The 15894-nt window shown below is 34.0% G+C and overlaps 1 protein-coding gene across 1 annotated transcript in view; it reads left to right on the plus strand.

Annotated features, from left to right (window-relative positions):
- Pi4KIIIalpha (phosphatidylinositol 4-kinase III alpha) overlaps window positions 1–15894 on the plus strand; it is a 184750-nt gene that overhangs the window by 159578 nt on the left and 9278 nt on the right. The window contains exons 40-44 of the mRNA XM_089237000.1: window positions 41–170; window positions 994–1137; window positions 6476–6653; window positions 6780–6884; window positions 9490–9612. Coding sequence (XP_089093126.1) covers window positions 41–170; window positions 994–1137; window positions 6476–6653; window positions 6780–6884; window positions 9490–9612 — 680 coding nt within the window. The remainder of the gene's footprint in view (window positions 1–40; window positions 171–993; window positions 1138–6475; window positions 6654–6779; window positions 6885–9489; window positions 9613–15894) is intronic.

The following is a 15894-nucleotide window of genomic DNA, read 5'->3' on the forward strand; positions in this document are numbered from 1 at the left end:
TTCCAAGAACAAGTCAGATTATTCAATTTTTATATTTCAGCTGATATTTATGAGCACCTTGATCATCTGAATACAAGCATTGTTAATTCTCTTTCTGGTCCAGCCAAGCTGTTTCATGAACGAGAATTTGATTTTTTTGGGAAAATCACTGCAATATCTGGAGAAATAAGGTGATTTCACTAAAGCATTATAAAAATTTGTGAAGCATAATTGATTTATAGAGCATAATTTATTGTTGCAGTAAAGTCCAGAGTGGGATGTTACTCTTGGAAAATAGTTGTTGCTACAGTAGTTCCTATATCGTTAGTAGGTTCAAAATCCAAATTTTGCTGTACTGATTGCTGTATTATGTTCATCATTGGCCCATATTAAGTAGTATGCTTGTGATACTGGACTATGTTAGTGGATAAATAACGAAAGTGCTTTGTTGTTTATCCCATCGAACAGCTTTTAATCAATCAATGATTTTTGAAACAGATTTGACAGTGCCAAAAATAATTGAAGGAAATGATTATATTGAGACCAAAATTGTCACATTAGTGAAAGAAATTCAAAACTCTCTTTCTTAATGTAAAGAAATTTTTAGAGCCATGAAGAAGCCAGCCAATCAATTTAATCTTGAGTGTTCCTTTGAAAAAGTTTAATATCATCCCATAAACTAATTGAGACAGCAGTAGGGGTGGTGATGCACACTCACCAAAAGCAGTCCATCAACCAATTAAGAGACTTTCAGAAGTACTGTATATAGTATTCACATGTTCATATTATATTTATGTTTTTAATCCGTCTAGAGAGAAGTTACCTTATATATCCCTATCTCACTCATTTTAAGCAACTTTGTGTTAGATTATTTCATAGAGCTAATTGATTGCATAAATTAAGGGGACATCTGTACTATGCTGCAAAATTCATTCCAATATTTTTGAAGTTAATAAAAATGGTTTTTTTTTCACTTATAGAAATAGTTAAATTACAATTCAATTCTTTCTCCAGACCCTATCCTAAAGGTCCACCAAGAAAGCAAGCCTGTCTGAATGCGTTGAGCCAAATCCAAGTTCAGCCAGGGTGCTATTTGCCTTCCAATCCAGAAGCTGTTGTTGTCGATATTGATTATAAATCGGGAACCCCCATGCAGAGGTATACACTTTTTTTAAAGATAAATATACATAATTTTATGTTAAATGATACATAATTTTATGATAAATGATACATAATTTTATGATGAATGATACATAATTTTATGATAAATGATACATAATTTTATGTATTCATTTAATCAAACAAAGGTGCAATTAGATTTCTGTATGTGTAATTGAAGAAGGAAATTTTATTCATCCTTATAGTCAAATACAAAATTTTTTAGTGCTAAGCTATATTGTGAAACCTGAAAAGCAGCAATCATAACACACTCAATTCTATATTGACTGTGGTTTTGTCTGTCGCAGACTGCATTGACTTGATATAGGCAATCATTTTTCTTGAATAACAAATCAACTGTTGCAAATTTTGATCTCAAATGAACCCCATGTCAGTGAAGTCATTCCACAATAGTAGAACAGAATTTTTCTCAAGAAATGAATTAATGAAAATTAAAACAGCCTGTCTCAAAAGTATATAGATATTGGCATAATTTTAATATTTACAGTTTCACATTTGCTCTATTTTCACGGATTGTTTGAAATACTTGATCAGGCTGTAACCTCTCTTAAGCCCCGTTTACATGTTCAATAAAACATCCTGGGAAGTTCCTAGTAACAGGGATTTTCACTACAACCCGTTTACATGCCATTTAGTTTATGCCGGTATTCCCCCTTCTTTAGGGAAGTCTTCACTGGTCACGTGAGTTGAACAGGTGGTTGACTCAAGATGGCCAACGAAAGAGCTAACAGCAATTTTTGCAGCACAAAGGATTATGGGAAAGGTCGAAGTCGCCCACCATTATTCTGCAACAAAGATGGGACTCTTGACGGATCTCCGTCCCACCTTTTTTTCCCCATGAGAAAAAAAAAAGTTGCCATGCAGGTAATGATCACCAAAGCTACCCCCAATCTTGATCATGTAAACGGGGCTTTAGGGTTACATGCCGGTTTGAAATATCCAGTTAAAGCAGACAACAAGGAAAACAGACAAATTTTTTTACCTCAATTACTTTATTACAATAAATAGTTTTAACATGTTACATTTATCATTAAATTCTTACATTAATTTTAATTAAAGACAATTTTTCAGTTAACACATTAATTCAATAATTTGGTTCAGTCAAATGTTTGATCTCAACCGAGAAACTGGAAGTCCATACTCTTTTGAGTATTGCCTTTTCTCTTGTCAATCAAGAAACTTTGTGTTCTGGTTATGAACACGATGAAGAACCAAACATGTTGAGTCAGCGAATTGAAGAAATATCTTAATGATCGAATCTGATCAACAACAGTCAGCACCCGGTAGTAGATTATGAAGTGATAGATGAACTTTTATGGTTCATTCCAGCCAAATCAATGTCTGTAAATGAAGAGGAACAGGACATCACAATCAGCAAACAGTCGTCGGTTCACCAAAATGACGTTTCGGTAGTTGATCACTCAAAGTTTACATTGGAGTGGCAATCATTCACCAGTCGTGATCTACAAGACTTATTAGAGACATTTTAGAATTTCATTAAAAACATTCATATTCAGAACAGCAGGGACAATCAATTAACTTATAACATGGTTTTAGCTATTAAAGCAGCAAAGCTATTAGTTAACGATAGTAGAGTTAACTACCGGAGTCGAATGAGGAAACGTATGTGAAGAAATTAATGTGAAATGCAATACTAACAGCACGCAACCAGTATTTATGGGGGAATTCCCAGCCGCACTCGTCTATGGGAGCCAATCAGCTTCAAGGTCAATCCAGTTTGCATAGAATATTGCATTATCAAAAGATCGTGATCCGCAACTTGGATCAGCCTTGATCATCAATATGCGACCACTGCTGCCAATTGCTGATGAAAGACAGAACAATAGGTAAATATTAATGTATTTAACTGAATATATATGATGATGATTTCAGACATTTATACCGGGGTCTTTGGATATATTACAGGGCATGCTGAACAATTATTTGTGACTTCAGAGTTTCAAGTGAAAACTTGATGTTTGGCCTTACTTGGATGTTTCAGAAGAATGGAGTCCAGTGAAAACCAACTTCACATAATTTGCTACTTAATAGTACTTGAAAACTGACGTCATTGAGAATAAATATGAAGTGATAACAGACCCTCAAAGGTTTTCTATTGGATTTTTGTCTGGACTTCTATCTGACTATTCCAACTCAAGTCACTTATTATCAGTAAACCTTGCATTAGTGGATGTAGATGTGGGAATGGTTAGGACATTAACCTGTTGAAACAACTAATGATGACCCTCTATTGTGCTCCTGATTGGAACTTATAGAGGTTTCGATATTCTTTAGATTTCTGTCGACCTCACAAAAAACCAATACCAATTGTTCCATTGAATTGAAATGCTCCCTGTCTCATGAGAAAATGTTCTCCTTGATGATGGTTGCAGAAAGTGTGAGATTAGTGTATGAAGTGATGGTAATAATAAGTACAGCCATCGGGTCCATCTACAATTGAACTGTTTTCTGTCCCTGAAGGCAATAGCAAACCATTCATCCCTCCAATTCATGCCATTCTAGCCCAAGTCAATTGCTCAGATTTGTAGTGTTGTACTGTAGATCTCTTCTAAAGTATGTTTCGAAATACATGCCTATTGCTGGACTGCAAATGGCAATAAACATTGTTCTTTGATACAGGAATTGATAAGCTTCGTGAAATTTGATGCACAGACAATGTTGGATTTAAATGCAAAATATTTCTACCCATCCCCAAGTTGTGGTCACTTTTGGTCTTCCAGCTCACTATTTTACTCCTACACTATCACTTTTAGGTAATATTTTAGACATACTTGACTTGCTGTTATCTTTGAAATATCTTTGTTAACCACACCTTTGGATACTAAACGCCAGATTTCAGCCACATCCCACACAAGGTAATAAAAGTTGTGAGGCATAATTAAAACTACTTGCAATACATGTTTTCGAATGAGCATTTATACTTTTTTTTTAATAATGCTTACATCATAGTAGCCATGTTAAAATATGCGAATATCATGATCTTTTGTTTTGCAAGTTTTTTCAAGTAAAGCCTATATACTTTAGAGATAAGCTGTTATTTGTTTTTTAACTTTTAAATTCTGTTCAAGTATGGTGAAATGACTTTACAGGCATGATGTTCACTTATAAAAAATTTGAGATCGAAATGTGCAATGGTTGACATGTTATTCAAGAAAAACAGTTGTCATCAGGCATTTTCAACCTGATGCTCATGTCCAATTTCATGCACCTTGGGCTTTTCGTGCAGTTTCATGCTTTCAATTAAATACCTTGTACAAATTGGATTCAAAGATTGAAATCCTCATGATTCCATACATTTGTATGCCTAACTGGCCGTAAGGGTGCTTTTCTTTTGATTATGGGTACAGGCAGTGCTCATGAATAAAAAAGGTTGAAGACCTCTAGTCTGCATACTTATTGAGTGGTATCAGCGAGGGACTCGCATTGCAAGGACCCGGGTTTGAACTCCCACCTTCGCCATAGTGGTGGTCAGCTGAAGTTTGTTTTCTGTGGTTCTCAACTTGAAGGAACACATGCAAGCTGATCTCCCTGTTGAAGAGTCTTCCCATAGAGAGCAACAGGCCTACAATGATACAATTTTTAAATTATTACACTTCACTCATAGTTAAAATTAATGGCAGATGGAAGCATTACACAGAAAAAAAATATTCACGTCAGGTTTGCTATACATATACTCATATTCCAACACGTACCAATTCGTTAGAAGTTCCGCAGAGGAATATGAACAAGGTGCATGTGTGGTTCAGTAGTAATAGTCCATATACTTGTGCGACAAACTTTATTGAGACTGTTCCATTATAACAACTTGTACAATCGATTTCAATTGTTTTCCATATTCATTCCATGTTATTTTCCATTCAAAATAAGACCCTTCCCAAACACCATTCAATCCAATACAACGTCCGAATTCAGCTCTACCCCAACTCAGTTTTTTTTATGAAGAAATTAACAAAAATTATGTTTTTCGTTTTTTAAAATTGTGTTTGGGCTTGATCTTTGATAGTGAAGAATTCGATGCACACATACACATAAAAATTGTGTGCACAAAATTAATCATTTCAATTTTATTTTTATTTTTAATCTGATGCATTTCCATTTCACCTGCTTGTATTATAACAAAATTAATAACATAATTTTGTATTCCTTCCTAATAATAAATTCTCTTAAGGAGTTTATTTTTTCAAACTGTGTCAATATTAGGACCTCCCAATACAACATCTGTTTTCCGTGGAACAATGGAGGTCATTAGAGAAAGAATGTTTATTGTATATAATTGTAGTACAGCCAGCACCACTTAATGTGATCACATTAGACTCAGGTTTGTGATAACAACAACCAGATGATAACTATATCCAAAAAGTCCCATTTGCAAGTGCAGTGACCATACATCCATTTGGTCGAACCAAACATATGATAAATGGGTATTGGTGAAATAGGCAACTTGGTTTTTCTTTCCCCACACAATTAGTTGCAAAATTTTTCAATCTTCTATTTTTTTTTTTAATTCTAAAACGGGGAAATTTTTTTTTTCCTTTGAGCTAAAACCCTGTATTTTTGTTTCTCAGACATTGTGATGCGTTAGAATAGAACTGTCTAAAATGCATCATGAATCAATATTTTTTTTTAATGTGCAATACATTTCATAGATCTTTCGAGAAAATCTCAGACAAAAAACAATTTTGCATCTGGTCAACTGAAAGAAACTGATGAAAAACTGAAGGAAAGGGGGAAATTTTTTTTTTTTTCATTATACATTTGCTTTCACTATAGGAAGGCCATTGAATAAGCAACTCCACACTTACATAGATCACAGCAAATATTACTGACTGATTACGACATTAAGTACAAAAATGTTTGTCACCAAGGGAGTTGGAGAGAAAGCCTCCCACATGGTCTTGTAGCCTGATAATGATGATGTACAGGAAAAACCAAGTTTGGTTAAACCTTAGCTTCAAAATGTGCAAAAAAAACCTTTTTGTCAGAAAAAAAATTGATAACATTATCCAAAGTCCTGATAACTGTAAACAAATTTTTTTCTATGTTATGGTATTGGTCCATTTTGTTCTTTGCAAAAGTGATACAAATACCAAAATGATAACATTACTTTGATTTCAATAAGAGATGTTGACTGTATTATTAAGTGCAATAAAAAGAAAAGGCTTTCAGGTGAATTTAGGATTTTTTTAGATTTTTTTGTTGCAGGAGGAAGTTACTTTTTAAATATAGATTTCATTGATGTATACAAATGATCATAGTTTCTGATTAATCTTAAGATGTTGATCTTTTGAATCACCAGTGCTGCAAAAGCGCCCTTTCTGGCAAGATTCAAAGTACGTCACTGTGGCATCAATGAGCTTGAAAATCAAGCTCTAAGTGTGTCATCAGATTCGTCAAAGGATTCGGACAAACAGCAGAGTATGCAAAAGGAATATTGGCAGGCAGCTATATTTAAAGTTGGTGATGATGTCCGTCAGGTAAAAAAAAGAATGTTTTTCTCAGTTTTGTTAAGCAACCCATAAATGCATATAACAAGCCTATGAAAAAAATTTACAATAGCTTTCTAATGTTTCATTTTATTTCATTTTTCTATTCTCAACCAGGACATGTTGGCGCTTCAAGTCATAGCACTATTCAAGAACATTTTCAAGCAAGTTGGGTTGGACCTGTTCTTGTTCCCATACCGAGTTGTTGCTACTGCTCCAGGAGTAATTTTTTTTATCTTGAAAATGTCATTTGATGTGTGTATGTTTTGGTGGTAATTGTTTTTTTTAATGTGATTGCATTCAATCCAAAACAATTTTTTAATATTTTTATTAATTAATATAAATTCTATATCATAGTTTATATTTTTTATATCCATAAATTTTATATTTTTAATATTACAGTCGAGACAGGATGACTCTTACAAACTTTTAAAGTAGCCTATCATTCAATCAAGGTCCTGTTTGGTATATATGCAAAATTTGGCAATGATCGGCCTAAAATTGTAGATTTGTATAGAGAACATACGCACACATAGACAGACAGAAATCAATTTTATATGTATAGATTGTGATGAATTTTCAGAAAATGATATTTGAAAACATTAGTCAAGTATTCGGCCAAATCACTATTCATGCCATCTCTACTTGTATTGTTGGTATCTGCAGAATATAAAAAGAGGGTTTTAAATACTCTAGAGCAGAGTTCCATTGTCTTTCTGAGTTCCATTACCTCCTCAGACTGGCAAAAATGGTACAACTTCTTTATGGTAGCCCAGTCACCATTCTGCAAGTCCTTTCACTGTAAAAGAACTTTTCGCTTTAAAGAACATTAGCTTCCTTAAAGTTTGGATCACCTAAATTCTGTTGATTGTGGTAAAACATCTTCCATCTTCACCATAAGCTTGCTACAACATTTCGTACATTTTTATAGTAGATTTCTGCAAGCAAATGTTAAATTTCAAAGCAGCTTATTGTTCTTCACAGATTATTTTTTTCAGGCAAAAAAGACCTTTTTGTGTATTTCTGTTTAATTCCAGTCATGAAATGTCAGAGTACGTGAAACATTTTCCCCAAACAGATGATATCCAAGCTATTAGTAAAGCTTTGCTTCATAGCATTAGATCGTCTCTGCAGTTTTTGAAAATAAATTTATTCTCAATTTTTTATGACTATTTTTCATATACAGTAAAACCTTGATAAGTCGTCACCTCAAGTTATCGAAAAATTATGATGGCTTAAGCGAGTGATATCCAAGCTATTAGTAAAGCTTTGCTTCATAGCAGTAGATCGTCTCTGCAGTTTTTGAAAATAAATTTATTCTCAATTTTTTATGACTATTTTTCATATATAGTAAAACCTTGATAAATCGTCACCTCAAGTTATCGAAAAATTATGATGGCTTAAGCGAGTGACGACTTAAGCGGAGTGCATCAGTTTTAATGTACAATGTTGTGAAAATCGTATAAATTTAAAGTAATATGACATTTATTAAAGTATGAATCAAAATAACAATATTAATAAAATTTACAGATTGTGAAAGAAAAAATAATAGCAATTTTTTATCTTTTTTATCTCTTATAACTTAAATTATTGTGGTAAAATGTACTGGTACACTTTGATTTATACTAGCAATTTTTAATTTAGACTAACAGAGCAACTGTTAGAATAGGTAGCTTTTCTTCATAATAGAAACTCTATTGCACATTAATTTTACATATACATAAAATTTAATTTTAGTGTTTTAATTCATCACCAGTTCATGATACAACTACAAAGTTGTTGTATTTTTAAGAAATGGTGGAGCCGAAAACGGAATTGTATTGATCAGCATATTGTAGGAAAATAGCATACTTTAATGTGACAAAAAAAACTATTACATAATATAACTAAATGTGGTTATACAGAGCGGATAAACATCGTGGCCCGGGAAGTAGAAAAGGTAAACAACAGAAGAAGGACGGCATTAACCACAGTTTTTAGTTCTAGTTGTTGTAGTTTTCACAACAAAAGTAATCTCGACTGCCCTGGGCAGGGAAAAGTAAACAGAAGACCTCAACTTGGGAAAGAATGACTGATTTTTTTCAACAAAGATATTTTGTTTGAATTTCAAGCCCTAAATTAGTAGAGTCTATGCTTTCTATGATAATTTATTATCCGTAGCCGTTGCACTTTGACTTTAACTTGATTAATTTGATTCTTTGATTTACATAATTTTTGATTTCCTTGCACTATATGTAATCTTTCACGTACCAATAAATTTTGGTTTTTCCGGAGATGACCTGGGCCTCCCCCCCCCCCCCCGGGGGGTGCTTACGTTGCCTCTTGCGACAGAGCCTGGATGTCTTGCAGTTTCTCCAGTAGATCCCATGCAGAAATGAGATCTAGCTTGAACAGTCCCCAAAAACCTTAGTCGGCAAATGAACTTCCTCAACGTAACTTTTGTTACTTAAACTGTTCCGTTTGGGTATATAGGATTTCATGGTGGCTTTTAAGCATATGGCAATGCTGTTAATAAGCTCTTTTTCTTAATGGGAGCCATAAAAATAGTCTGTTAATCTTTCTCAAACTTTTTCATAGTGACGAGTTAACCAAAAATAGTGACGAGTAAACGAGGGTTTTCATAGACATTGTTGTCTATGAGAGCTGGAAGGGCCTGAAGAAAAATGACGACTTAACCGGAGTGATGACTTATCAGGGTGACGACTTAACAAGGTTTTACTGTAATTAACAATCAGCATAAACATGAATTGACAAGTATGTGTTTGGTGGACGAAATTTTTGTTCGTTACTTGTTTTGCCATTTTGATTGCTATTTGTATTTCTATAGTGTGGAGTCATTGAATGTGTGCCTAATGCAAAGTCAAGAGATCAACTTGGACGCCAGACTGATATCGGTCTGTATGAATATTTTCTGAAAACATATGGGGAAATGACTAAAGAGTTTCAGGAAGTATGTTCTTATTTCGCTGGTCAACAGTAATTTTGTTGAATGCATAATTTATACTAATTATTGTCTATTTTCATGTTTTGAAATATGTGTTACAAAAATGAAATGGAATTTTTTTTTCCATATAACCCATTTTTTCGGGGTTTTTTTTTAAAATAAAAAATTGTCTCCTCAAAATTCCTCTAATGTACCATTATCAGCAACCAAATTCTAATTGTATGCAGATGCAAGTGAAAAATTTTAGTGGCAGTATCCAGAGAGTGTTAGTAGTGAAACTTTCAAAAAAGTACCATCAAGAGTACCCTAAATACCTTGCTAACAGTAAATAAGTAAAAGTATTCCTGGTATCTTCCAGTGTTATGCTTTTTTGTAATTCTAATGCAAAAGTAAGATTCTAATGATCATTCAACCTACTTCTAGTTTGTTTTGACAAATACGTCCGGGCTATCTACAAATTGTAGACATGTATTTGTATAACCATCTCTGTTACCAGCAGCTAAGCGCGTGAATATGGAAACCAGATGGCAGCACCAGCAAAAACATGAAATAAACACGATTCTTACAACATAAAAATATTAGAGCCACACATATACTCTGAACACGCATTTCGGTATGTATCAATGCGTTAAAAATTTCATAGAGGAATGTGTGTAAGGTGCATGACTCCAGTGTCTTATTACTGCCGCTGTGGTGGTCGAGTGATCATAATGACGGACTCGCATCGTGGGGACTCGGGTTCGAGCCCCACCGTCACCACAGTGGTGGTCGGCTGAAGTTGGTTTTCTGTGGTTCCCAACTTCAAGGAGCAAATGCGAGCCGATCTCCCCGTTAAAAAGTCTCGCCACAGAGAGCAACAGTCCTACAAACAGTACAAATATTCAGTCATTACACTACACTCACTTCACTTCTGAGATATAGATGGCAGCACTAAAAAATCATACACAACACTAAATACGCACTCAGACTGTTAGGTACACATACTTACACTTCCGGCACAACTCACTAGGTAGTAAATTGCCCATGGCGATAGACCTGAGTTGTGCTCGGCTTCAAAAAAAAAAAAGTGTCTCATTACCTAGAGCTCTGTATACTTATACCAAGAGGACAGCGTAATGACACCCAGACATCACTCAAAGTTGTTTTAGCACATAGTTCCTTGGGAACTCGGATACCTCCTGAGAGTTATTGAAATATGAAAATGACATCACTGGGGGGCACGTTTTTATACATGAGCAGACGCAATCATGCACATCGCCAGTTGGGCTAATATAATAAAAATAGTCACGTATAAAATCAATGGTAATTAAATTAGCTATAAATGAATGAAATCAGCAATAAATAAAAGAAGGATCTTAAAAAATAAAAACTCTGTATACTTATACAAGACCGTCCATCCCTTTCAGAAAGAGCGCAAACTATCCCAAGATGGTCTTTCTGGGCAGTCAGCGGTCATGTCTGTCTGTCTGTCTATATTTATACCACTCCTACATGGTCCTTTTCATTTTCTCAGAAGAAATCATTGAACCTGGAAAAATGAAAGACATATACATTGGTCCTCATGATTTTTACCAATAAAATCACTCAAATGCTATGGGTGATGAAGTTTCGTGAAGAGATTTGAAATCAGCAGGAAAAGACGTGTAAAAAGTGTCCTTTCATTTTCATTCAATAAACAAAAAGTAAAATTTTGTTGGCCAGAGTGTTATAAGCTGAAAAATGTGTGATCATTAACTCGTCATGATGCTTGGAATAAACATGAATGTTACCCTAAAAGTTTAACTTTACTTTATTTTTAAATAAATATTATTTTTATTTATTTTAGACAAGACAAAATCATAAACATACAAGACAGAAAGACAAAAAGAAAACTGCAAAACAAACTATTTGACCCAAAGGGTTATAATCCTTCCATGGGTCATAAACAGTAACACGAATGGGACAATCTTCTCAGCAACCTTGAAAGTGTACAAAAACAACAATACTCAGTAATATTACACAATAATATTCAATATCAAAATTAACTTTTTATTTAGAATATTACTTAAATGTTACCCCTCTCTCTGAAATTACAGTGATTGGTTAATTATCAAATAAAATTATCTGTTCAATATTCGTTATTTCCAAATACGTAATTTATTATAGTTCTTTTAAACATTAAGTGAAAGCTGTTGTCTATTAATACCATTAAACTCACTGCATTACCTTGGAGCAAGAAAGCATAAATATTTTTTATAAATTGTTTTTCTTGGTAATGGTATATGATGTAGATTTTCTGTTCGCATAGTACTTTGTGTTATTGCTCTGTTGGGATATCAGTCAGGATTTTTATACATGAACAGCAATACCTTATATAAATAAAGTTGACGTACCTTAAAATGAATTAGTGATACATCACATTGTGAGAAATTATTGTTAATGTGTAGAATATCTCGTCGAAAAAAATCATACAAACGGCTTAAAGATAGAATAGAATTTTTGTATGTTCATCCCCAGACAGTTAATACATATAATATACGTAGGAATACCCATGCATAGAACACTCTTTTTTTTAATATGTGTGATCAGCAGGTATTCCCAAATCTTTACGATCTGTCCAGGGAATTTGTTAGTAGACATCCATGCCCGAACCGGGATTCGAACCCAGACCTGCACAGTCAGAAGCTAGCTCCCTAATCACTGGACTGCTCACTGGACAGTCACTTCTTCACTCACTTCTCTCAAACTGTTGTATGAAATAATAGATTTTAGTTTAAACATCAAACTCATAATTGCTCTTAGTTTATTGACAATTAAAGTAGTGTGATCTTTTCATTTCATGTTGGACGACATAACTAATCCAAGATATTTATAATTTATTACTCTTTCTATATAAACACAATTACAAATAGTATCAGGATGAAAATCATCACATTCATGAAATTTAATTTCAGTTATCTGTGTATTTAGATTCAGTAAATTAAAATGTATCCATTTGGTTTTACTTGCGTTAAGCTGTAGTCGAAGGCTCTTAATTCTTTAATTTATGGTGTAAATGTCTTTTTCTAAATTTTTTATCGAAATCTTCAGTTGTGTCAGCAATACAAAGTAAGACAGTATCATCTGCGAATGACACCAAATGACCAGAAATATTAACATGTATTTCATTTATATAAATTGAGAAAAGTATTGTTCCCACAAAACCAATCCCTGGGGTATATCTGTATTTATTATTTTAAAATCACTTACACTGTTATTAATTTTTACCGACTGTTTCTTATTTGTAATAAAAGAGCTAAACCAGTCAAGGGGAAGGCCTCTTATTCCAATATTTTTAAGTTTTTCTAATAAAATATCCCAATTTTATAGGGTACTAGCTATAATACCCAGCGTTGCCCGGGTTTTCTTCAATGAGGCTTTTTTGGATCATGTGATATCTCCCTCTTTCTTTGAGGGACATGCAAACCGTGTCTAAGTTCACCAATATGGCGACTTCCTGCACGACTCATGAAATAAACAAATCTAAATTTAAAGAAATGCAAAAATAAATATATATATTTCTCTTTTTTTAAAGGGTGCTTGGTATTTCGATTCCCCCCTTTGAACTTCAAGTTATCTATCTCTGCCTGTTTCTGCTTCAAAAAATGCTTAATTAAAGCTGTGGAATTTTTTCGATGCACTTTTTACGGGATCATAATTAATTTTAAAATATCCTAACAAACATGAATTTGTGCAGTTGAATATCAAAAGACAATACAGGGACGTTAATTTTCATGCTTGAGAAGATATAAATAAAAAGTTGAAATCAATGTTATTGCATGAATATCCAACTGGAAAAAGTAGGTCCGTCGAATTACTTCATATTTAATCTCCTGGATTTCGTATATCTCTAAGCGAACTCAATATTTCAAAAATCAAGGATTCTATGCAATTTTTAAAATTATTCATGTGACAGAAAACCCCACCAAATTTCCGCATTTCTACATCAAAATTGTCAATTTTAACACTGATTTCTATGAGTATCCCCCTTTTCCTGACCATCAAAGCGATGCTGATGATGATTACGTCATTCAAAAAACCTCATTTCTGGGAGTATTGAAAATGTGGCAAACCATTATAAAGGCATAAATATTATACATATACTGGCAGGATTAAAGAAGTGACAAACCATTGTAAAGGCATAAAAACGTCTGAAACTCATCGCTAGGGAACCACGGTAATCAAAGTAAACGTTCGGAAAGTGATTGTTGAGGCCCAAAAACCATTGTTGCTGGACAGTTTTCTGCCCATTAGGGGCATTTGCCCTGGTCTGACAAAATTTTAAAGTAGCCTATCGTTCAAGTCGGGTCCCATTTGGTATATATGCAAAATTTGGTGGTGATCGATCTAAAATTGTAGATTTGTATAGAGAACATACACACACACACACGCAGACAGACAGAAAATCAATTTTACACTGCTGGCCACCCAAATTGCAACACCAAGAAAGACAAGAGATATCGCAACAATATTTATTTTGTAGATAACATGTTGACCAAGCATCAAATGATTAAATTTATAGACTTCTGTGAAGTGTGGTTCCTGCCAAAATCAGTAGCCAGAGTAGCCGCCATTGTTGGAGATCACTGCATTTTTGTACCCGGCGTTGCCCGGGTACAAAAAATGGGAAAGGAAACATGCTACAAACTTGTATAACGACAAAAATGAAAGAAAAACATTTTGCAACTTGCATAATTACAAAAATTAATAAGGGAACATGTTTCGAACTTGCACAATTGCCAAAATGGTAGAGGAATGCGGATTTGTATAATTACAAAAATGCGGGAGATAAATCTGGATGATCGATATAGATTATACCCTGTAATCTAAATAATAAGGATTTTGGCCAAATGCGCCTAGCTATAATACCCGGCGCTGCCCGGGTTTTCTTTAATGAGTCTTTTTGGATCACGTGATATCTCCCTCTTTCTTTGAGGGGCATGCAAACCGTGTCCAAGTTCACAAATATGGCGACTTCCTACGCGACTCATGAAAGAAACAAATCTAGATTTAAAGAAACGTAAAAAAAAAATTAAATATATATATTTTTCTTTTTTTAAAGGGTGCTAGGTATTTCGATTCCCACCTTTGAACTTCAAATTATCTATCTCTGCCTGTTTCTGCTTCAAAAAATGCTTAACTAAAGCTGTGGAATTTTTTCGATGTACTTATTACGGGCCCATAATTAATTTTAAAGCAACCTAAAAAATATGAATTTATGCAGTTGAATATTAAAAGACAATACGAAGACATTAATTTTCATACTTGAGAAGATATAAATAAAAAGTTGAAATCAATGTTATTGCATGGATATCCAACTCGAAAGTAAGTCCGGCTATTTACTTCATATCTAATTTTCTGGGCTTCGTATATCTCTAAGCGAACTCAATATTTCAAAAATCGAGTATTGAATACAATTTTTAAAATTATTGATGTGACAGAAAACCCCACCAAATTTCCGCATTTCTACATTAAAATCAGCAATTTTAACACTGATTTCTATGGGACATCATCCTTTGCCTTAGGGGCCGTTCAAGTATTACGTAAGCAAATTTTTTGCCATTTTTGACCCCCTCTCCCCCCCACCTTGTCAGTAAAAGTCACCAAAATGCTGACCCCCCCCCCCCCATCAGCAAAATTTCGTCATCAGCTCTGCCCCTCTGAATCCTAACTCATATTTTCATAAAGGGTGGTTGATGACGTAAGCATTATCCAAACCCCCCCCCCCATCGATGATAACGTAATACTTGAACAGCCCCTTACCCTCAAAATGATGCTGATGATGGTGTCTATTCAAAAAGCTCTCATTACTGGGAGGATTGAATAAAGTGGCAAACGATTATAAAGGCATAAATATTATACATATACTGACAGCGTTGAAGAAATGACAAACCATTGTAAAGGTATAAAAACGTCTGAAACTCATCGCTAGGGAACCACGGTAATCAAAGTAAACGTTCGGAAAGTGATTGTTGAGGCCCAAAAACCATTGTTGCTGGACAGTTTTTTGCCCATTAGGGGCATTTGCCCTGGTCTGACAAAATTTTAAAGTAGCCCATCGTTCAAGTCGGGTCCCATTTGGTATATATGCAAAATTTGGCACACACACACACACACACCAATCAATTTTATATATATAGATACAGCTGCTACCTTTTTATGATTATTTATATGATTTGTTACATGAATTATATACAACCGATGGGCGGTGATGATAATCTTGATTCTATTATTTAGTGATTTAATTAAAGTATGAAGTTGTGTGAAATA

Source organism: Pholcus phalangioides, unplaced genomic scaffold (assembly GCF_987345545.1).
Source record: "Pholcus phalangioides strain wild (caught in Gottingen) unplaced genomic scaffold, Ppha-v1.0 ptg000009l_1, whole genome shotgun sequence".
Lineage (NCBI taxonomy): Eukaryota > Metazoa > Arthropoda > Arachnida > Araneae > Pholcidae > Pholcus > Pholcus phalangioides.